The 21,733-nt window shown below is 44.7% G+C and overlaps 2 protein-coding genes across 2 annotated transcripts; one reads left to right on the plus strand and one right to left on the minus strand.

Moving 5' to 3' along the window:
• The first annotated feature begins 2,400 nt into the window (after positions 1-2,400).
• On the plus strand, positions 2,401-18,135 carry tmem91 (transmembrane protein 91). The gene is made up of 4 exons (XM_076036654.1): positions 2,401-2,924; positions 9,685-11,161; positions 13,058-13,204; positions 15,472-18,135. The coding sequence occupies exons 2-4, from the start codon at positions 10,727-10,729 to the stop codon at positions 15,625-15,627; spliced, it is 738 nt and encodes a 245-aa protein (XP_075892769.1). The 5' UTR covers positions 2,401-2,924; positions 9,685-10,726; the 3' UTR covers positions 15,628-18,135.
• Positions 18,136-18,303: 168 nt separating this feature from the next.
• exosc5 (exosome component 5) lies at positions 18,304-20,862 on the minus strand. Its single transcript, XM_076036655.1, has 6 exons — positions 20,463-20,862; positions 19,999-20,112; positions 19,653-19,774; positions 19,416-19,556; positions 19,084-19,173; positions 18,304-18,505 (listed from the first exon to the last, which is right to left on the minus strand). Exons 1-6 carry the CDS (start codon positions 20,557-20,559, stop codon positions 18,407-18,409), a joined length of 663 nt encoding a protein of 220 aa, XP_075892770.1. The 5' UTR covers positions 20,560-20,862; the 3' UTR covers positions 18,304-18,406.
• Between the last annotated feature and the right edge of the window lie 871 nt (positions 20,863-21,733).

Genomic DNA, 21,733 nt, shown 5'->3' on the forward strand with positions numbered 1-21,733 from the left:
GCTCCACAAGGAAAATCAAACGCCGATTTCAACCGTGCTAGATTCTCTGAGCTGCTTCTCACATCGCTCTCCGTGTTTCATACAATCTAAGTTTCAATACCAGCATTAACGATTAAAAAAAAGGCCGTGTGTGTGCTTGTGACTGTCTGCGTTTTCAATCCAAGGAAGTCGCTGCTTTGTCACCTGCGAGTTGCCACAATCCCCCAGTTAGCTCATTATTGTCAAATTGGCTTGGAGCAAGTTGCTCACCGATAAGGAGATAAAAGTCTTACCACACCTCTCTAAACATTCAGAGGGCTGGCGGGCGACACGCCAGGAAGCCAAAGGTGGTCAGTCGAGGTGAACGATTACAGCTCTATGTTTATTCACGCTGGCTGACTTGTCCTGAGCCAAAAAGGCTTTGTGTCAGCGGATCTCAGAATCTGGCAACCCCGAAAGAACCTGAGAGTGAAATCGCACCGTCGGTTTTCCCCTCCCGAGCTGTCTGATGTATTTCTGGTCGGCCTCTCGAGCCATCAGCGGCCGACCACGTTGGTTGTCGTATTACGTCGCGATCGATATCTGTCTGAATTGCACAAAGCCGCACGCCTATTTAATGAGAATGGGAAGAAAATGGAAGGGATGGGCGAACGGGGGCAGACGGTGGGAGGATGTGCTCGGACTGAGAAGGTGTGTATCGATCCTGGCGTCATGATGGACTGAGAGGCAGCTTGTCAACGCGGCCCAAGACAAATGAAGCATCAGCCGGGCGGCTTTGTGGCCACGCCGGCCGATTGGAAAGGGCCCAACGGGCGGGAGAAAAACAACGGCATGAAAAAATAAAAACATCGCCGAAAGGTTAAACCATTTCTGTGAGACGGGGATTCGAGCTAAGAGCCGTGCACCTCATTAAATACTCAGCGTAAGCCCTGTGGGTTTTATTGATTGCTGGTGTCCAGCATTGCCTGAGCTTTATCCCACGTAACCTCCCCTGGAAAAAAAAAAAAAAAAAAGGAACAGAAGTGAAATGAGCATGACGCCCCGGAGCAGGGATGATTGTTTTTTGCATCTTGGGTCTATTTCCGACTGCAGATCTTAATGTGGGCTGGCTTGGCCGGCTAAAGTGGGTCATAGGGTGAGGACGTGCACGCACGCACACACACACACACACACACACACACGGACTGACACAAACTAGAGTCACTCTTGCCAGGAGGGTATCTCACAGCCTTTACTCCGTAATGGCACACACGCAGCGGCAGCGGCCTGCATGATACCACCCCCGCACCCTCACTACCCCAGACCACTCGACAAACCCCGCCGCTGCTCCACTGCCAGTGTTGGCCAGAAATCTATTACTAAGTAATCCACTACTGTAATTAAACTACTTTTTTTTTTTTTTTCTTTTTTTAATAACAAAGTAACGTAACGGGATGACTGTGGCCAAACTGGTAATTGTATCATAATGACTTTATTAAGTAACGTGCCTGTTACTTTTACAAAATATTTTGCAAGCCACAAAATGTCTGAAATTTAGAGAAAAGAACCAAAAACAATATGAAACAATACGAGCTGTGCCAAAGGCATCAGTGCTGTACATGAGTTTGTTTTGTGAAATGTGCAGTTTGTGTTCAGAGAGCAAACATTCATTCATGTTAAGAGGACACAGGCAATATTTGCACTTTAATAAAGTTCATTCCAAAGAACTGAGCAACTGTTACTTAACTAAAGTTATTAGTAATAAGTAATTGATTACTTATGAAACAAAGTAGTCACTGAAGTAATTTGATTACTTTTTAAGGAGTACTTTGTAATCAGTAGTTGGATGACTTTTATGGAGTAAGCCCGACAACACTACTCCGCTGCTGCATCCACCTCTCTCACAATCTCTTCCATCAGCCTCTGTTTTCATTCCTGCTTGCCCGTTTTTTGCTGTGTTTGCCTCATCTCGTGCACTCCCAATCCCTGAGATTTTAATCTCCCGCACCTTGCGGATATTGCATTTGCTGCTTGTCCAGAATCCTGAGATACTCTCTGCCGTCCCAATAACTTTAACAACCGGCACCTCGCCCACGCAGCAGGCCCAATGCACCCACCCACCCACAGCTATAGTCTTAACCCCAATCCTCCAAACCCAAAATGACCCTTCTAATCCTCTTAAAGAAGTAAGAAAAGGCAAAATGCCCTCACTTTATGCGCGTCCTCTCTCCTCCCCTGCACTTTACGAGCATAAATACACTGACACACTCGCACTGGAGCTGCAGCCAGCAGGCTCTAGGACCCGGTGTTCCCACCGTAATGAGGCGGGCAGAGCGGAGAAACGGCAAAATAAAGAGGAGGAAAGGGGGGATGGGGTGGGAGAGAAAGGTTGCGAGGGAGAGAGGGGGAGGGAGGGAGAGAGAGAGAGAGAGAGAGAGAGAGAGAGAGAGAGAGAGAGAGAGAGAGTCGGAGACCGGCAGCAGAAAGTTGACACCGTTTAGGATTGAGAAGGCGGAGGAAGAGGACCAGGAGGCGGAGGAGGAGGAGGAGGAGAGGCGCGAGGATGCGGGAGACGTGCGGTGCGCGAGGCGGGTGTTAAAACATTGCGTTACTGCCGCAAGGCTGCACAGGTGTGTTCAGGCGCCCCTCGCAGGCGTCCTCGCTGGCCGGCAGTCCCATCCCATCAACACGCCTCTCATCCGGGGGATGCCTTCAAGTTCGCTCCCCACCCTCACGGTTCTGCTTCTCACGCAAACGCGCACGCACGCACACATTCAGAGGCGAGCACGTGCCCACGCTCGGAGGAGCAGTCAAATCAGTGTGTGTCAGCGCTCGGTCCGGCGGATCGGTGGATGGTTTGGAAGTGGGATGCTGAATAGCTGCATTTTTCTTTGATGTTTTGTAATTTTTTCCCCCCCCACCCTCCTCGAGGAGTGACCCTGGACTGGGCTGGACGGATCTGTGAGGTGAGAAGAATTAAAGTGTATTAGATCCACCTATATGAAACTGTCACTTTGTTTAATAGCAGCAGTATTTAATTATTTATTTATTTATTTTTGAACAAATGCTTGTATACGGTGAATGTTTTTTTTAATGTTTTTTTTTATTGTGTTTGTGTCCCCTTTCAGTAGTTTAGTGCCAATGTGGTGTTAGAACGCACGATACTCGGCTTTCTTCGCCCCGCATTTGTTATTCTTGCTCCCAACCCCCACTCCTCCTTCACGTTCCAAATCACTGTCACAGAAAATTAAGATGAAAAACATAAGAAAAACAAATGTCTGCTGGTACATGGTAATAAAAAATAAACAAGGCTCTAAAAAAAAAAAAAAAAACAGAATCTAATTGACTTTGACAGGTTACAACAACTTTTACAAACACAAATACATTTAGTTGTTGTTTTGTTTTTGTTTTCTGCAGCAGTAGTATGCAAAAGCAATTTGAATAAAATAATTAACACTTTTACATTTCTTTTCAATTTCTTGCAAATCAAAGACATCAGAAATACAATGTGACTAATTGTGGTGTTTAACCTGCTCAGTGGTGTAAAGCTATGAACATAAATCTGCCCCACTAACAAAATTCCCTTTACGTGACGTGGTTATTTAGTAGATGATCACTGGAGTAAAATCAATACTTCAAACAGCCACTAAATGACTCAAATAATGTGCCAGTATTGAAGCACCTCAGGCTTGATTTACATGTCAGCAGTCATTTGTCAGTTAAGGCCTTTAATTGTGGGTACAACAGGAAGCCTTTGCCTGCAGAGATGATACCTGAGAGGGCCATTTTATGAATTCATCAACTGGTCCTTGCAACTGAAGTGGTTCCCCAGAACAGCCTATCATTTTGAAACCATGGGCTACACGCCCCAACTGGAGAGAGAATTTTCCATTTTTAAATTCATACATCTACCTCACAGCAGATGAATGGATGGATGGATGGATGGATGGATGGATGGATGGATGGATGGCTGCTGCTCTGGATCTCCTAACAGCAGCAGAGCAAACCAAAATACTCCCACAAACGCACAGCTCTGCTCCATTTTTCTGTGTTTTTTTGTTGCAGCAACATCAGCAACGCTCCTACACGAGCGTGATGTAGGAGCGTGATGTTGCATCCTCAGACGTCCGCATCCGTCAACACGTATTCATCATTGGTCCCATGAAATGCGAATCGGGGGACATTTTTTTGGATACGCGGAGGTCGGTTGCTGTTGTTTTGTTTGTTTTTTTTCCCGGCTCGGCAGCGTTTTCTACGGTGTGTGTTTTCTAGTCATGTCTGGCGTTCCTGACCGTCCTTTTTGCCGCGTTGGTTATTGCCAATTAGAAGCTGACAAATACGCCCTCCCAGTTTGATAATGACATGCCTGTGTAATACATCATCACTCATGTGAAGATTGGGGGGAGGCTAATTACCTAACACATTCACACTCACACTAACACCCACACACACGCGCGCGCTCATATGAGCGTCAAAACTGTTGCCTCCAAGGTTTCGACTAATAATGTGTCATTTTTTCTGTTTTTTTATGCATACATTGAGATCTGTTTACTTAATCAGGCAAATAGACAGATGCCATCTCAACAATAGATATGTTCAAGTCCCTTGATGCATGTCAAGTTGGGAGAATCATACAGTGACTCCTAAACACAGATGTACTCAGTAACTTGTGCTCTGTAGCCATTAAACTGCAATAAAAGGATGTGTATCATGTGTATTTTTTTGGCAATAGGTGAGGGCAGTTGTCTAAAACATTTTTATTTATTTTTTTTTTAGCCCTGTCAGACGTCTGAGGTTGATATGTGGCAATGTTGGGGTTTTTTTTCACGTTAGTGCTCAGGGGGCGCTGATGGGAGGTGCGTGCCGTCAAACTGGCAGAAAAATTGCCGGACAAGGTAACGACAATGCAAACGTCAATAATTGTGGCCGGACGTCCAGCAACGGTGTGATGTTCGAGGTACTTGACATCTTCTAATGCGGCTGCGTGATGCTGGGGCTGGTGTGAAATGGCTTCCTCACTAGATTACGAGACGAGCAGCACTCCTGTGTTGACAGGTTTCGGGTCTTGAGAGCCCTTTGATGGTTTTTCAATGTATACAAGACCACACGTGCGTTTTAGCATTCGTGCCGCGTGTTTGGTTCTCCAGGAAGTCGCTGCAATCGATAGCGATGCTTCGTCTTGTTGTTTCAGGGTGGTTGAAAGTGTGTGATTTGTGGTAGTGTGGGCAGTTTCAATATGCTTCATGAGACTTTGTTGTTTTTTTGTTTAGTTTTAAGGGGGTCTTTTCTTGAAATAGACCCGATCAAGAGCTGACGTGATTCTCCTCGATTGCGTGATATCAGCACGCACGTGCTGTGAGTTTTTAAAGTGCACATCTGCAATTTTTCTGCGACTCCCAGCTGTTGACCGCTTGAAACGTTTATTATGCTGCTCTGACCACTTTAATCAGCGAGGTATTAGTTGGCATTTGCGGACAAAAGCTGTTTCGCCACAGTAACAAAGCCACTGCTGATTTTCACCCTGCAGGTGAAAACACATCGGCAGAAAAATTGACAGCTAATCCACTGGCTTTTGCAAAATATCTCAAAATGATTACAGAAAAAATGCTTTGGATGTAGCCAAATAGATTCATTTCTATATTGCATAACATGTACAATACATTATAGTGTATTGCTGGAAACCATTGTATTGGTAAATTGGTCAACTTTTCTTTTTCATCCATCAATGCACAATTCCAGCAGACTATGAAGGCCGAAAGATACATACATACACACACACACACACACGCACACACGGACGTACACACAAACAATACAGCAACAGAGATATGGCGAGTCCCTGTTGGCTTTGCCTCATGCGTGTCCGCTGAGGTGTAACGGAGCGCTGAGTACAACGCACAACACGTTTTGCAGAGAGGCCGTGGCCATTTGCAACATATTGCGGAGTCTTATTCCTCGAGCCTCATTGCACACGAGCACCAGCTGTACGAGCGCGTGCGCGTGCACGTGCGTGCACTGGTAGGTGCATTTGTGGGGCATTGAATGTGTGCATTGCAGGTCAAAAAAAAAGGGGGCTTTGAGCGGTTTTGTTTGTCTTTTGTATCGCAAGGCAAAGGGTGTGAAGGATAAGCAGTGTGTACGTGCATGTGAGCCCCCTGCACACGTGTCAGAGGTTAGGGCACGCTATTTAGCTAATGAATAAGCTCACTCTGCGAAACGCCGTTTAATATGGGGGTTCATAGAAACCACAGGTTTGCGGAGAAGGGATGATTTTTTTTTTCCAGGGTGCAATTCTGTTGAAATGATCCCTCCTCAGCCGTTTAATGTGACGGCAACACATCCTCACTGGAAGGCACTGTGACGGCGGAATTATCCCATCCAGTTATTATCAAGCCGAGCGAAGGAACAATACTGAAATGGCAAATTAGCCCCCGCTTCATTTATCCTACAGCGAGCAACCCCGGCTCCACAGCGAATTCGTTTCCATAGGAACGTGATGTTACATTGGACTTTGTGAGCGTGTGCAACGCATCCTCCGTCTCCGCAGTGTTTCTTTCGCCCGCCTCTTTTTTTTTGTGCGTGTGTTCGTGGTTTCCTCTCCACTCTTGTCAGTCATGTCGCAACGGGAAACGGATGAGGGAGCGACGTCTCTCCATTAGAGCCCGCAGGCTTTTCCAACTCCAATTTCCTCCAGCAACAACTCCATCGCTTTTTTTTTTCTCTACAAGTGTGTTCAGCTGAAATATTACTGCAATTACTTCCAGCCCTGTGCATGACTCTCTCTCTCTCTCTCTCTCCCTCTCTCTCTCTCACTCTCTCTGTGCACCAAGAGGCTGAGAGTTACTGCGTGCCAAAGAAGAGACTGCAGACTTGCTGAAAATCTCTCTCTCTGTGTGAGAGTCAGCGGCAACAGTTCTCTGCTTTTGCAACTCTGCGGCGCAAAGCCACATTTCACTTTGGCTGCACATTTTCACGCCTCGAGAATAAGCTGCCTTTTCACGTAGCAACAATGAAATGAAAAGAAATCAGGGGGTGGGGGGAGTGGGGGGGGTTAAGTGAAATCGTGACTCTGCATGTGTGTGCTAAAAAGAAAGGAAGGATTGCGCGGCAGAGGAGCTTGTGGTAAATGTGATGGCAGTGATTTGCAGTGTCCTTGCAGCCTTCCCTCTACCTGACTGGATGCTTTATGAGTGTCGCAGTATCAGAAAAGGAGGCGAGCTTATAATACAGCTGACAGAAGTCTTTTTATGGTGGCTGAGCAGCAGAGGTGCTGGAGGGGGAAGCTGCACGCGCGGGTGCTAGGCACGCGTGCGTGCTTGTGCGTGTGTGTGTGCGTGCCTGCGTAAGGGGTGTGTGGAGGAGGTGGTGTAATAAAGCTGAGTGCATCTCTCCCCGGGATGACGCTCCTGCGATTGGATGGGGCAAAAGAGAGACAGAGAGAGAGAGAGAGGAGGGGGGCTGGCGGAGCTGTGCTACAAACATCCATGTGTGTGTGTGTGTCTGTGTGTGTGTGTGTGTGTGTGTGTGTGTGTGTGTGTGAGCGCACAAGTGCACAGTGTTGACAATATGTCCAGAGGTGGATGTGTGTGTGTGTGTGTATGTCCACGCGGCCGTGTGCGCTGCAGTTGGGGGTTGTTGATGGTTGATAGGGGGGCAGTTTGCTCAGAGCTGCTGCTGCTGCTGCTGCTGCTGCTGCTGCTGCTGACGTCAGTGTGTTGAACGTTCACCCCCCGGCTTGTTCAGCATGCAAGGCACCATCCCTCCATAAAGGCTCGGACAAGTAGAATCGGGACGGCGTGGCAAATATCAGGCCGGTGAGAAGGAGAGAAAAAAATACACCACAAGACGTAAAAAGACCCTCACTTGTTTCATTTTCTTTCTTCTTCTTCTTCTTCTTCCTGTGCTGTGCGATGCAGATGCGTTGAACTCATCTGCATCGCACGAGACAATCCACCACGCAGCATGAATACGTGCTGATGAGATATTGTGCGGATCGTCGAAATGACACTTTCTGTCGACCGGTTATAAAAATACCCCCAAAGCACAACGCCGGGAGCTTAATTCAGCTCTCCTCACTTGTCAGCTCACAGCAGCTTTTCACCGCCGCTCTAATTTTAGGTCTCCTCAGTCTGGATTGAAGTTAGAGTCAGCCTCTCCGAGTTTAATGTCACCGTATTACTATAGGAGGTCCCATTTTTTATTTTTCGTTTTTTTTACCCCAGACTCCAGTGGAGCGGCCGCCTTGCTTAACTGATGACGCAAAAAAGAAGTCGTAAGAAAGCAGCGCGTTTATTTGTCTGTTTGCAGACATTTAAAGATCCCTTGTTTCCTTGTGGTCCTGCTAAAACCAACACTTTCCTTATACCTTTCACGTGTTTAGATGTGATGTCACAAGTTCTGGACATGTTCTGAAAAGCGATGCAAGCACAAGAAATGAAGTATGGGGAGTTTAAGGATGGGCAGAATGTTGTTTTGAAAACATCGGCGTCAGTCTTGCTTGACATCGTGCCTTTCAATAACTTCCCATTTCCAGGATGCGAGGTTTGCATCTGTCATCCTTACGGCTTATCCTGCGCAGGATTGTTGGATTCCAATATGCGTTAGATTAGAGGCAAGATGCGCGGCAGAAAGGTCACCTCTGCCAACGCGTGGACATTAACACCGAGCTCAATACGCTGCAAATTGCACGCGTGTGTAAAAATAGCATATCATCAGCAGCACGGACAGGTCTCTATCAGCATCAGCACTCAGTTCCTGAACAATAGAAACAGCCAAATTGCTCCGTGGAGCCTCTGCTGGTTGAAGCTCTTTTTTTAGCCTCGCTCTGTTTCCATAACAACAAATTTTGTCTCAGCTGAATTTAGTTGTTCCCATCCACATATTTGTGAAGAGAAGAACTTTTTGTGGCGACAGAATGTAGCGTTCACAACTGGTACACCATCATTTCAAAAGCAACATTCGGCTTCTTTTCAGTTTCTCTTTTTTTGGGCCTCTACTGTGATTGAGTTGGCACGCCGGATTATGTGCTGTTTTTCTGCACCGCAGTAACTAAGCGAGAGCTCTGCGTGTCCGGTGTCCCTATGTGCCTTCAGCCGAGTTCATGCTCGCTAAACAGACATAATACCGAGTTAGCATTTTTCTCAGACACGCACACGCACACACACACACACACACACACACACAGACCTGTGCAGGCGTATTCAGCTCCTCAGGCGCCACAGCTAGTATGCGTTTTATTACACTGCACCATCATTTTGTGTACATCTTTGCACTACACCGCTTGACCTTCTCACACACAATTTCAGTGGTTTCATTTCGTAATGTATGGTAAAAAGTAAAGCTGGCATTCCTTTTACCATAAAAACAAAAGAACAAATGATTCAATAAATACCTGAATTAAGTAAAGGAAATAAGACAAAAAGAACCTTTTGTTATTTAAAAAAAAGTTTAAAAAAAAAAAGCAAGAAGAAATAGTAACAATTTGGGTTGGTAAAGTCTGAGTGGTTAGACACTAGAACAGTGCTAATGCTGACATCTTGTGTCTCCTGTGGCTGTGGGTCAGAGGTCAGGTTCAGCCCTGTAGCTCTATTAGTCTGTGTATATTTTTGAGCATGGAAAAAAAAACAGAAGCCTCCCGGGAAAACATGTAAACCGGAGGTGATACGCAACAGAGTTGAGCTGTGAAGTCTGAGCACTTTATGTGACCTTGTCTCTGTCCCCTAACAGGCCTCCGTGCAACGGCAGCAGAGCCGAAGGGAGACTCGGCGGCTCGGCTCATCTGTCTGAATGAGCATCTCTTCTTAAGGCGGACGGAGTAAATGAAAAAATTATGCGCTGAAAGAGCTCGGCGCCCATTAAGCGACGTCGGAGGACTTTTTCTCTTCTCCCTGTGACTTGGCGGGCAACAGCAGAAAGACGTGTGCGTCGGGACACGCCCGCTGACCTGCAGATGTGCACCGTAGGATTCTATTTCTGGAGCCTCATTGCTTTAACAGATTAACCGCCTTCAAATATGGCCTCAATCCGTTCATTGTGTTTGACAGCTGCTGGACGGCCGGCCGTTTGAAAGTGTCACTTCAATCACTTTAGGGGTTTGCAAATCAGTGTCACTCCTCAGTGACATCAGTGCGCAAAAAAAAAAAAACAATATTGGATGAAAACCAGCATGAAGTCATTCAAACTCCACACACATTTCCTTTATTCACCTCACGTTCATTTTGTCAAGTCGTGAATCATTGCAGTTTCCCGTCAAGACAGGAAAGACGGATGCCACTGTCACTCTCATATTTGAGCGGAAAAGATCCTGAGGGGCAAATCACTCTGAAATCCTATTTTCCACTATTTTCACTGGCCTGTCTGGGGCTAATCAAGGCCCTCCATCATCAGAATTGACATTTCCATATTAAATGAGAGAGAGGAGCTGACATTAGCATATTTATGAACACTGACGCACTTAATCATGTGAAATTGAGGACAGAGGGCAAACCCCCAAGCTGTCAGGTCCTGAGCCAAATAGCATATGACATGTGAGCAGGGGAGGAACTTGGCCACATCCTTCAGGACGTCGAAGAGGGCTCCTGTTTGAATGTTATAAATATTTTGCAAGGTCATAAGTCTTACCGCGGGTTTCTCACCTCTGGACCAAGGCTTAAAAATAAGAAAACACAAACCGAAACCAGATTTAAAGATGAACTAAAACTGAATCCAGCTCTGCAGACTAATTTATATCTGATTCAGTCGTTGGAAAGTTTGTACGGCAGAGGTCGACATGGAGAATCCAAACGAGCTAGAGCACCCTCTTCTGGAAGAGGGCCACAATAACAGCCATGCGTCCGGCCAGGGACTGGGTCTCGGGAATGGACAAGCCCCTGCTGGGCTCTACAAGGGCATCCTGGTGAAGTGCGAGGAGGACCGAGCCTACCCTCCGTACGCCTGGAGGGGCTACTGCGGACATCCACCCGAGCTCCAGCAGCAGCAGCTACTGGACCCTTGCTCCTTACCCCGCACGCTGGAGACCTTTTACCCCACGGCCCCTGTGTGGGGCCACGCAGACTCTCTACTCAGCAAAGACTGCCTGGAGACCACCTTCGTGGACATCCGGCCCGGCTCCAGTCTGGAGAGGAAGCTGCTGGCCGAGGCGCAGGACTACCACAGCATGTCCTACAGCATGGACGACGAGGACGACCTGCTCCCCGACTCAGATGTAAGGAAAAGCAATGTTCCCCTGTTGTGCTGACATACATACATTTGTTTTGTTTTTTTGTTGTTGTTGTTTTTCATGAACAACATTTTAAAGCATTTTAAAGGCCCCATATTATAGGTAATTTCTTTATGGCCATTGTGACGTCACAAATGAATGATTTCTGAATGTCTGCAAGGTGAACAAGTGAATTATTTTTCTCAGGGCGTTTTTGTGACAGCTTTTTGTTAAAAAAAAAAAACAAAACAATATTGAGTAATATTTGTATAATGTTGGGCCTTAAAACAAATTGAACCTATTTCCAAAACAAGACCAAAGGAACATAGCAAATCACAATCTAGTTTGATCTAGTTTTCTATCTAGTTGTATCTTGATTTAGAGATAGAAGTGTTATGTAGCCGAGAGAGATTCAGCTAAAATACAGGCTGTGTCATTTAGTATTAGATAATCAGAAACACAAAATCACACACCGTTAGAAATCGTGATTTCTCACATATACTTCTTGTGGTTCGGGGAGAAGGTGCATCTCAATGTCGGCACGAATTCCTCAAAGGGGAACTTAAAATAGACATTGCAGAGGGTTTTTTATTTTTTTATTTTTTTTAGAGTGGGTTGCAATCGAAAGCTCATTGTCAAACAGCCAGGTTGCATAAAGCTTCTCTCCTGCTGCAGTGCAGGTAATGACACTACAGGAGCAAAAAGATGATGCCAGTTCTATTTCATAGATCAGTGAGCATAGCCCACCCTGGAGTGGAATGTAAATTAGCTTTAAATCTCACACCATGTGACAGCTGCTGAAGTCGACACAAGAGTGTCGAGACAAATGAGCTGCACATCGGTAGGAGGTTGTTCCGGTAAACATGCACAAAAATGCACAATTGCAAACTCCTAGCCCTGCGTGTCATTGCTCACCTTGAATTCATCGTGAGGCGGGAAAAAAATGGATGGAAGTACTCAGCCGTTGGTAATGGCTGCTGCAAAGTTTCGGACTTCTGTCCCACAAGGACACAACAACTGCAGACACAATAATGGCTTTCCAGGCTCATTCTGGAAGCCGGCGGGTACTGCAGCGATGCAAAGGCGCAGGCTCGTGGGAATACAACCTCTCGGTGACCTCGAAAAGGCACAACGCAACGTCTGCGTCTCCTTTGTTCCACCTCAAACACTTTGATAAAGGACTCAAACTTCCCCCCAAAAGAAATTCTGTGCCGCCTCATGCTGCGTTTTCGCCACACAGCGAATTCACACAACCTTACGGTGGCCGGCTGAGCAGCGGCGTCCTGTCCCCAGTGACTTGCAGCGCGGACGTCGCGTTTCATGGTGGCTCTTTAAAAATAAATAGAAAAGAAACAAATGCTGGCGTACGGTGGCTACAAACGCATGACGATCCTCGCAAAGCGAAAACATGCAGAGTAATGCGACTCTGTCGGCGGGGAGTCAGATTGAATATGCAGCTGTTTCAAAAAGATGCATGAGTCATGAATGGCCCGCGGTCAGCGAGCGCTAGTGCAATCCAGACTAACCTCATTCAGTCACATTATCTTACAGGCACCGGGAAAGTTTAACAGCTGCCGTAGAGCCAATAAACACAACACAACGCACGCAAAGAAATTTCTTTTTTAAAAATGTCTCCATTAAAATTATACTTTCATGCAACTTAGTGGATGTGTATACATGTAATTATAAGATTATTTTGAGTGTGTCTTGGCAAACAGTCTTTTGGGGGTTTTTTTGGTGACAAATTCACTTGAATGAATCTATTTTTCCATAAGCTGCACAAAAATATCCTCTTATCTCCCCGGCCAAACTTGAGTGACAGAAGAGATTTAAAAAAAAAAAAAATTGCTTTTTGATTTCACCTAAACTGACCTGCTCTCACAAACTGCTCTCGAATCCCAGGACTCGTCCATTGATGAATTCAGTGATACGGACAGTGAGAGCAACTTTCCACTGATGATCCCTCAGGACTACCTTGGTTTGGCCTTTTTCTCCATGCTCTGCTGCTTCTGGCCTCTGGGCATCGCTGCCTTCTACCTTTCACAGAAGGTACTCACACACACACACACACACACAGGCACGCAAGCGCACAAGCGCACTAACACAATCCTGTCCTGACAAGATACAACTTGGCAGCGCTCAGAGCCAAAAGTTCTAAACCTATATGCAGTGTGTGTGTGTGTGTGTGTGTGTGTGTGTGTGTGTGTGTGTGGAGTAACGAGGGGTCCAGTGTCTTAGACCAGGGGGGATTACACCTAGATTTGCAGGATTAAGCCACAAAAGCCATTGAGCAGCACAGGGCTGATGCACATTGTGATTTTTGGAAAGGACAATCGTTTTGGAATCACAGTCTTGTCTTTCACAGTGTTTCTATCGTGATTCAGTCAGTGTTTTAGTGAAGATATTCATTTCAAACAATCAAGTGCAGATCAGTATAATGTAGTTGCTTCAGTCTTGAAAGACAAAACCCAAAAAGCATCATAAAGAATCCCTTTTTCAATGCAATTCAGATTGTGCAGCTATTTCAATAGATACTTTTACCAAATGCAAAAGTTCTGCACCAAAATAAGAGGCAATCAAAATTGGCCCCAGGAAACACAAACCTGTAAGTCTGAGCGAGTCTGAGCATATCCAAGTCAGCATCCGATTCCCAAAGCACATAGCTAGCAGTATCCGTGCGTGAACACGCCCATCGTGTTTCACAGACACAAGCAATTTGCTCCTCTGTCGTGTGAGATTGCAATTGTCCCGGCTTAATCTAGCCTTCTGCCACAAACACGGCAGCAACAGAAAATGGCTCAGCCGAGGAGGAGCAATGAGTTTCTGTGATATTGAGTTCCGGGTCGCAACAGATCACAGTGAATCAGAGAGGATACAAAGCGTGACCTCAAAACTGCAGGGCAAATTTGCATATTCATCTGACCGTCAGACTCTCCGATGTTTATTTGACATTGAACAATTATATTCCATCAGCAGTGTTGTTGGGATTACTCCTGACAGTAATCCAACTACAGATTACTGATTACTTGTTTAAAAGTAATCTAATTACCTCTTTAACTACTTTGTTTCATAAGTAATCAATTACTAATTACTTTACTTTAAAAAAGATAAAGTGACAGATGAGAATGTCTTGTTTCCTGCACATAACGTACAACGAACCACAATATTCTTTGATTTAGACGAGATGAACACAAAATAATGTTTGTATTTCCAAACGCTACAAACACAGTTGCTGCTTTTTTCTTTTGCCACCGCCAAGCTTGTTTTGGTGCGTCGTCGCATATGCATGACGGTTGCATCATCAGTCTGCGACATTGTTGTTTTTGGCTGTTTTTCTACTTTTGTGGATGTATTTTCTGGATAATAAGACAATTTTACCTTGCAAAATATTTCAGAAAAAGCCCCAAATTTGACGTGGCTGTGTCTTGAGGGATCCTGATGAACCTGCAAGTGGTCCCATGTCTCTAAGACAAAGTTGACTTTTGACCCCATAGACTTGCATGGCATTAGGGTTAGTGATAAGGCTGGAATTAGGGTTAGGGTTAGGGTTACTGCTGAAATTAGGGTTAGGGTTTCGGGGTTCCTCATGGGCTAGAAGCCCCAGATTTGACGTGGCTGTGTCTTGAGGGATCCCGATGAACATGCAAGTGGCCCCATGTCTCTAGGACAAAGTTGACTTTTGACCCCATAGACTTGCATGGCATTAGAAGAGGCATGTCGTGAACACCTGACTGACTGATCTGTGCAATCATGTTCCAGGTGTGAGAACGACAAAACAATAAAAGTTGTGTTGCAATTTCACAATCCAAAAAAACCAAGATAGCAGGAGGAGAACCAATCTAGTGGTGCTGCGGCTCCTCCTGCCTGTGCGAGGACCCGGGTGTTATATAAGCATCCTTCAGGCGGTGCCGGCCTGGAAGAAAAACCCATTAACGTCGGCGCCGAGCGAACCGACAAAGAGCTGCGGAGGCCTTTTGGGCCAATCAATGGCCTTCGTTAAGGTTTAATTAGAGTCATAACAAGAAGGCCCAAGGTGATAGATTTCCAATATTGTTGAGTGCCACCCTAAAACAGGGGTCAAAGACGAAGAGGGGGCCAGGCGGCGGGAGTCCGAGCTGGATTCCACAGAGGGAACCAAGTGTATGGGCTTCAGTGTGTGACTGGAATGACGACGGGGAAGTGTGTGTGGAGGGAGGGGGAGTTGCAGGAGGACGTTGACAAATGATGAGGAATGCCCTCTTCCTCCTCCTTTCTCTCTCTCTCATCTAATCCCTTATCTCACTCTCTCGCCCTCCCTCCCTTCTCTCCCCCTCCAGACCAACAAGGCGTCGGCTCAGGGAGATTTCCAGGGAGCCAACGCGGCGTCCCGCCAGGCGCTGTGGCTCTCGGTGCTCTCCATCGTCTTCGGAATCATCACGTACATCTGCGCCATCGCCGCATTGATCTCCTACCTGTCCGCCAAGCCGCCGTAAAAATACGCTCGGGGGCGCCGGGGCGGGAACGAGAGGCCTCTCGTTAAAACTCTTGGCAACGGAATCATCTGTAAATGTAAGATAGCGTCATTGTCGTTCCTCCCGTCAAGCCTCCCTAACGTCACGCAAGCTGGAAGAGAAACGATGGGACACAGAGGGCTGGTGTATATATTGCAATCACCCCTATCTGGAGGTCATTCAACGCTGAGAACATTGCACAAAGGAAGAATCGTCATGCAGTCTCACTTTATGAATAAGATTTTTTTGTGTGTAAACGTCTTGTCATTCCATCACACGAGGACTTTCTGTTAGCCGCCACACTTCAGGTGACGCCTTCAGCATCCACCACCCGTATTTAGGAAACCCCCCCGACCGTCGCCGCCAGTACAGATGTTATCACCCTAATGTACATACATCACCGTCACAATAAAAGCCGGTGAGTAACGAGGAGACGAGGAGACGGGACGGGAGCATATGTGGCCTCGTCCGCTTGGGAGGACCTGAGTGGGAGGATGATAAACGGGCGAGCGACTCTGCAGATTTACGACGAGGTCGCGGCAAGGACGTGGCAACAGCAGAATCCTGATGGAGCTTCCAGTGCGAAGGGGGTGCCTGAGCCAACGCTGAGCGTCAGGGGGACAGTATCAGAGCCCCAGAGCTTTGTCTTGGAAAAACAAATAGATAAAAAGAATCCCTGAGGAGCCTGTAGCATCAGGCCTGAGAGTGTTTTGGCTCTGCACTGGCCAAAGCAAGGGGACCTGGAGGGAGATAGAACACATTCAGCATCACTCAGTGTTCACCATGAGCACATGATTACGCTTTGTTTATGCAAAGAATGAAAAAATATTTTTTAAAAAAACAAACATGAAGGTGTTACATTTGAAGGTCCCATGTTATATTGTTTTACAGATCTTCATTTTTCATCCTTGACTCCAGCATTCTGCCAAAAATCAACAACAAAAAGTCAATCATCAACTTCAAAAAATATCATGATTAACCCTCTGTTTACAGCTACCTGCTCAATTTTGGTTCGATCTGTGATGTCAAAGGGCTGATTTCCACAACTGCATTTCGGCGCATATTTTTGAAATGTGGATCTAGCAAATAACTCTTATCAATTAATGAACTAATACATTTGTGTAGAGTTCAATGACAGGCCAGAGACTTTTAGCAAAATAGAGTTTTGAATAATCTGGTCCTTTAACGACTTATTGCCATTATTCTTTGTAGAAAAGAAATATTATTAACAAGTTGCAAAGGATTTTCCAAATAGAAAATGCAATGATGTATATTAGCGCTGGCTCTGGACAGACATGAAAGCAATTGCTTCGGTGCACATTTGGGGGAACGGATGACACAGTCATAGAGGGATTTGCAAAGAATAAGTGCCAAAAAATGATGATGCTTTAAAAAAAAAAAAAAAAAAAAGAAAGGAGAAAAAACTTTATTCCATTAATAGAAGCAAGCAGGCTGCTACTTGCCGCCTTCCAAACCTATGTGTTCTGTTACATTCTCATAAATCCCTCAGGAGGCTGCTTCTCGCGGTGTGACAGAGTTGTTTACTTGTACGTAAACTAAATCTGGAACAACCTTTCAGAGGATCAAAAGGTGTGAAAGTGTTATAAATAGTCCAACCAGACCAGACATCAAGTGCTCAACTATGTGACGCGTGAGTCAGTGAAATCTCAGTGACAACAGAAATCTACATTGGGAGTCTGCAGCGTCTCTGATATACAGACTTTCCCCCAGCATCCACCACTGCTCCTCTCTTTGGTCCTAAACTGTAGCAAAAAAAAACAACATAATGATTTGAGCTTAAATTTACCAAGTAACAAACTTGTGAATTACGCACTTTTTAATTTATTAAGTATTTGTTTTTAGGCAAGTGTTAAAACTGTGACATTTTGGTCATTTAGGTGTATAGATTTTATAGAATCCTGCTGAAATGCAGTGAAATCAAACACCTCCGTTTGCTGCAATCCCAGTGTTGTATTAAGACTAAGCTGTTAATAGATTATAGTCACAGTACGTTGTGTTTGTAGACACACCTGTGATACCTCAGTGTTGAACCCTTGTCGGCAACCACAGCTGATGTACTGAGTTCACACACACACACACACACACACACACACACACACACACACACACACACACACACACACACACACAGTTGTACAGTCTTGACAATCCTGAACCATCACATTACCACTGGAAACTCCTGTCATATATAAATGTTATTACCGCAGTTTGAAGAGTTTTCTAAGGAAGCATTTGGCGTGGATGGGCTTGACTGGTGCAGCTGGCCCTCGGAGTCGCAGATACATTTGTCTCACTTTGTACATCTTGTGAAGGAAACAGCTGGACTCACTTGAGATGATGCAGGTCAACGATTGCAGTAAATGAGAGTTTTTGAAATTTAAGAAATGTTAATTTATTTACTGGGTCACACCCCTGAGATATGTGTAAATAAAAAAACCTCAATGAATAAATGCACTTGGTCAACTTTAATCTCTTTCTTATCTCTCTTGAATAAAAAATAATTATTTCTCCTCCAATCACTGTTCATTCTGGGCTTCTAACAAATTCCCCAATATCCATCATCACCCACAGCAAACCTTTCAATGCACCCACAGAGCAGCCAGGTGCAGGTGAGCTGAATCAAAGGTAGCTCAAAGCGGCTTTTAGCTTCTTTATTTTATAATGACGACAGCACTCCTTATATACAAGGGTTAAAAAAAAAAAAAAGCAGAATAAAGAGAATAAAAGCGTCACAGGCGCCTCATTCAAGCATTTTGGAGTATCGCCGCCTGACAGAGTCTCTGTAGAACTGGAAAATCTTCTCGGAGGCCTTCCGGCTGACTGCTATACACTGCTGCAGCTGTGAAAGAGCAAAGACAGGAAGACACAAAGTCAAGTTCAATTCACGAGTGAGGCTTCCATGACTGATCTCAAAGGCTCAAGTGTTTTTTTTTCCAATTTGGAATGAGGTGGAAAAAAAACAATTTCCAAATGATTGCGTTTTCATTGAGTGATTTTCCAGAGGTCTATTTTCTACAATACTGTACATCCCTCTGTTTGACAAGTTTTCCATTTCAAGCGTAATATTTGCTACTGGAAGCCCCATTCCCTCATTCCAGCTTCCAGATCTTGACACACAGGTGCATTTTAAATTTAATTGGTATGCAGGAGCGTTCACACGCACACACACACAATTCAATTTTCATTTGCCATATTATCTATTTGCAATTTTAATTAGTTGTATTTGAATGTTAAGGCTCCTGCACTTAGCGACGGAGCTGGTACAAAATAATTAATACTATCAAAAAGCAGGACCCCTTTCTATTTTGATTTTTAAGAAAAACCTGAAAACTACAAAGAACATAATTCAAAAGCCTATCGAGACAAAGACCACAGTGTTTCTGGAAAGCTGATACTTCTCCACTTCAGGCAACTGACCTCAAGAACTGAAAACGATCCCTTGGTCGACGACATCATTACCCTCTGCTCTGTGCTGTCAATAGCAAAGGTCATCAGAGCACGACTTTCCTAAACAGATGAGAGCAAATGAACAGCTTCAGTGAGGATGATGACAGCGCTGAGTGGGTTGAAAGGACACGCAAATCATGTTGGGATGAGACAGACTTTCAGGCAAAACTGGAAAAAACATACGAAGAAACAAATGTTGTCTGTTAAATATCATCAGTCTGTTGCTCTGTGTTTCCCTTCTCCAGGTACTAGGAAGAAAGTTAGTCCTTAATAACACGACTGACGGCCGTGATTCTGTCTACCTTCTCCTGAGCTGCAGTGGGGTCTGTTATGATTTCACCGTCTTTGTCGATGGCACAGGTGACTCCGCAGAACAGGCAGTTCATGGGCAGGCCCGCATCCATAAGAGTCATACAGGCTGCGTTCAAAAAGGATGACAAGAGCTGCAAAACACGTCAAGGGAAAATAACTCCAAGAAGAAATGATTTCAGAGTCCTGATTTGCAACACAAGATAGCAAAGGGATCTTTTGAAGGATACCGAGCCGTCATCATGTAACACTTGCAGAACAAGAGTTAAAGAGGAACGCGGGTGAAGTGACAGGAGCAGAGCCGCCTCGCAGGTCTCTCGCACACATTGCTCTTGTGATCGTTCTCTCACAGCTGAGGGACAAAATTATACACATGTATACTGGATTCAAGCTTCACAGCAATAAACTCAGTAGCATAACCTTATAGTCCAGATAAAACGAAAACACAAACATGAAGCAGCCTTTCATTTTACTTTCAGTTGATTTAGTGTTTTACATATATGGCCATCCTTTTCTCAGCAATAAATTAATATCAAATGTACAGTCTTGTGTGCTTTTTCACCATTTCCTACTTACTTGGCAGTCCAACTTTGGGCTGCACCAAGACTTCCAGCGTTGCCCGGTCATAGATTTCTTTGCTGACTTTGACCTCTGCTGGTCCATACACCCCAGCTAACACACTTGTGTCTCCTTCACATAACGACAAGGCATGACATAATTCAACATAAATCACTTAGCCATGAGGGGAAATTATGTTCTGAGTCCTTGTAAGTGTTCACAAATTATTTGTCATTTCAATTGTTGACTTACAGATCAGAATCTCATACAAGGTTACATACATCTTAATTGAAGACTGTTGTCGTCAGTGAAGATGCCATGTGGCTTATAACAAAAACAAACAAACAAAAAAAGCCTACTGAAAGCTGATTTTTCAACGTAAATATGACCAGTATGGTAACAGCTCAGATTCTGGTTCGGACCCACATGGCCATATGACATGGAATCTGCTGAGAAAAACAAGTGTGTTTAGGTGTTGTTACCTTGAATGAAGGAGGCTGAGCCGTCAGGTCGGGAAAGAAAACTCTGTTCGCTGCCAAACTCTCTTAAAGAAACGTTTGAAGGTGTGCTTACATCCATGCTTGCACCAATTATACTACCACCGCGCAAAATAAAGTTGGTCGCTGCAAAATGACGTCACATAGTTTGTCTCTCGTGGCACCGGCTGATGACGTAGTCGAGGGGAAAATAAGTACACACTTAAGTTTAAATTAAAAACTCATAAATTATCCGCTATTTGACAATACCTCGATAATGGAGAATAATGTGGAAAATAGAATATAGAAATGCGGAAGATATTTACTGCTGTAATATCAAAATCCTTTAAATTCCATAAGTGACCACAAGAAGGTAGTACATCTTAATAAATGGAAGTAAGGCGTCATCCTTTTTTTTTCCTTTTTTTTTTTTTTTTAAATCTTTTTTAACAAGAGTTACGACGAATGTCTTCCAAACAAAAAATAAAACGTTTTAAAAATTAATCCCAATCCTCTCCCCTTAACTAAGAAAAGTCCAGCCTTTTTTTTTTATTATTATTATTTATTTATGTACTTTTTTTAATTAATAACAAAATATTCTGGAAATACATCTCACAGGTACAAAACCTGGCGGAGCAGATAAATGATGCTCAGCCAGGTTTGGATTCTCTACAGTGAAAAAAGATCAAATTAAAAGAATCAAATGTTCAATGTGCAACTTGTACTTGAACAAATTATTATACAAAATGCTGCCGTTGATGTTTCATTCACAATCGAGGTAGTGTTCTCTTTTTTATGGGGATATGACTCACATACAAGCTCAAAAATATTCACCCATTTGCTGCGTTCTTTAATGACTCAGGTTTTATTATTCATTATTTCCACATACTAGATTCCACCTCCTGACAGGCAAAGATTATCTTCGCTGGAGGAGCTTTTTGAGGCAGAGGACAGAGCTCTAGAGACCCGTGCTGCTGAGGAAGGAACACTTTCAGTAGCCCAAAGAGCCCAGAAAGAAATACAGATCTACAGACAGTTGCTGGAAGTGCCTACGTCAGAAGACCCTGTGACCAGGTGGTGAAAGAAACAAGACACATTCCCTCTCTTGTCCAAGCTCCTCAGCTCATACCTGTGAGTCCGAGCATCATCTACCCCGCTGGAAAGAGGATTTTGCGCAGCAAAGGACACAATCAGCCAAGAGCGGTCACATCTCCTGCCGGAACAAGCAGATATACAGATATTTCTACAGAAAAACTGTTAAATTAAAAAATGAATAC

The sequence above is a fragment of the Nelusetta ayraudi genome, unplaced genomic scaffold, assembly GCF_046127955.1.
Source record: "Nelusetta ayraudi isolate G7.1 ecotype Tasmania unplaced genomic scaffold, CSIRO-AGI_Nayr_v1 ptg000048l, whole genome shotgun sequence".
NCBI classification, from domain to species: Eukaryota; Metazoa; Chordata; class Actinopteri; order Tetraodontiformes; family Monacanthidae; genus Nelusetta; species Nelusetta ayraudi.